The 2,168-nt window shown below is 59.5% G+C and overlaps 1 protein-coding gene across 1 annotated transcript in view; it reads right to left on the bottom strand.

Annotated features, from left to right (window-relative positions):
• Nucleotides 1-1,515, bottom strand: part of SCN4B (sodium channel, voltage-gated, type IV, beta subunit) — a gene marked incomplete at its 5' end in the record, with an annotated part of 2,315 nt that extends 800 nt beyond the window's left edge. The window contains 3 exons of the mRNA XM_009587057.1: nucleotides 3-43; nucleotides 324-549; nucleotides 1,224-1,515. Of these exons, the coding sequence (XP_009585352.1) occupies nucleotides 3-43; nucleotides 324-549; nucleotides 1,224-1,515 (559 nt within the window). The remainder of the gene's footprint in view (nucleotides 1-2; nucleotides 44-323; nucleotides 550-1,223) is intronic.
• Nucleotides 1,516-2,168: the final 653 nt, after the last annotated feature.

Here is a 2,168-nt window from a genome sequence, read left to right on the forward strand (position 1 = left end):
ACGCCCACGATGATGAGCGTCACAGTGTTGTCTGCCTCCACCACTGCAGGAGAGAAGGTGCTGAGGGGCCTCAGGAGGGGAGCAGGGAGCTCCCAGCTGCATGGCCCCCCCAGGAAAGCAGCAACCCCCTCCACCAGCCGCCGGCCCACAGCACAGGGGGGCACGAGGCCAAGCCTTGCCCTTCAGGGATGCCAACTATCTCCAAGAAGCCAGGACACCCCGTGCACTGCCACAACCATGAGCCAAGGTGGGGTCAACCCGGCTTTGCATCCCCGCTGCCCCAGTGCCACTCGCGGAGCACGGGACCCCTGGCTGGCACTTACTCTTCTGGACCACCACGAGGAAGATGGTGGCGTTGTGCTGCGCGTTCTTCTCCTTGGGGTTCTTGACGTGGCAGGTGTATCTCCCAGCATCGCTGAACTCCACATTATTCAGGACGATGGAGATGTTGTTGTCCTTCCCAGTAGTTGAGCCGACGAACTCGACCCGTGGGTTGCGACCCACGAGGAAGGGCTCCGAGGCTTTGCTCTTTATCTTACCATGGTAAATCTGCAGAGGCAGGGATGCAGGATGCGGGGTCAGCTGGGCTCCTGACAACCCCAGGTGAGGGAAAGGCTCGAGTTCTCTTTCTGGTGCCCTCTGCGCACACAGATACGCAGCGTCCCGGCACACCCCATTAAAGCAGAAAAAGACCTGACGCACAGCCCACTGGGGAAGCAACAGATCAGTCCGACTTGCCTTGCAGCAATGTTACAGACAGCGCAAAAGATGGGAGAACCCCAGGGCTGGCCAGCCTGCGAGGACACACTTGCTCTAAACCAGCCCTCCTGCTATGGATTTGAAGAGCAGAATATTCCCAGCAGGAAGCAAATCTATACCTTTAGTACTTCAGAGCAAGCGCAGGCGGAGAAAATTAAGCATATTTTGCCCGAAGTGCAGCCTTGCATCTGAGCAGCCAATTTACAACCCATTTATGAAAAGAAACGAGCCTGTGGGCAGCAGAAAATCCAGACCAGCTTTGTGCCGAACGCACGTATGTGCCAGGGTATTTGAACCACCCTGTTTGCACAGCCCTGTCCCCCCAGAGCTGGAGACACTCGGAGGGACAGGCATCCTGCGAGAGGAGAAAGGGGACTCCTTGAAAACTGCAGTGCTGGTCTGCACTGCGAAAGCACAAAAGGACCTGCCAGGAAAACAGAGGCAAAGCCCAGAAAGCCACCCACCATCTCTGTCGAGTTGAAATACCATGTGAAGACCAGGTCCTGAAAGCCTATGCAGGTGGTGAAGGTGCAGGGCAGCAGGACATTGGAGTTATTCAGAGCCATCACAGTGTTGGTCTTCCCCACTGACACCTCCAAGGCGAAGGCGATGGCGAAGACATGCAAACCTGGCAGGGAGAGGGGAGGAGAGAGTAAGGACACAGTGCCAGTACGCAGCCCAGCCTGCTGCAGCCCCGTCCTTCCCGGGGTGTGATGCAGCCCAGCCTGCTGCAGGGCTCTGCTGCGGACGTGCACCCTCAGGGCAGATGGGGCAGGGAGGAGAAAGGTGCATCGGAGGGACCCCTTCTCCCCCCCTGCAGCCCAGCCTCTGGCTGGAGCACCAGCCGCCGTGGGGATCCCCTCCCAGGGAGCGCGTGGGGGCTAGCGGGACTCAGCCATCGCCCCCCCCCAGGTCCCGCTCCTGGCTCTGCCAGGGGCCCACGGCATCCTCCTCCTCCCCACCCACAGCACAGGGGGCACGAGCCCAGCTCTCCTCCCCTCCCAGAGCCCAGGGACGGGTTTGTTACCCTGTGTCCCCTTTGGCACGGCGGGCTGCCACGGCAGGAGCAAACTTTCCTGTCCCTGGCCTCAGGACAGCTCGGCAGAGATAGGGGACCTGCGCCTGGAGGAAGGGCAAGGGCTGGCTGGCACCCACAGAGACAGCACGGATTCAAAGGGAACCGTAATATCACCACGAATAAAGTATGCAAATGAAAGCCCTGATTTGCATGCTATCCACAAGGCCTTCAGCTAAACCTTAAAGGGGGAAAAAAAGCCCAAAGCAAAGCAGAGCTCTCTGTTCTTCAAGTCCGAGCGCTAATTAGCATTGCTGTCCTGGACGCCTGCCACTCTGCCCGTCCCCCCCCAGCCACGGGCTCCCTCAGCGAGCCAGCACAGCGGGCTCCTTGC

This window comes from Fulmarus glacialis, unplaced genomic scaffold (genome assembly GCF_000690835.1).
Source record: "Fulmarus glacialis isolate BGI_N327 unplaced genomic scaffold, ASM69083v1 scaffold21741, whole genome shotgun sequence".
Classification (NCBI taxonomy): domain Eukaryota; kingdom Metazoa; phylum Chordata; class Aves; order Procellariiformes; family Procellariidae; genus Fulmarus; species Fulmarus glacialis.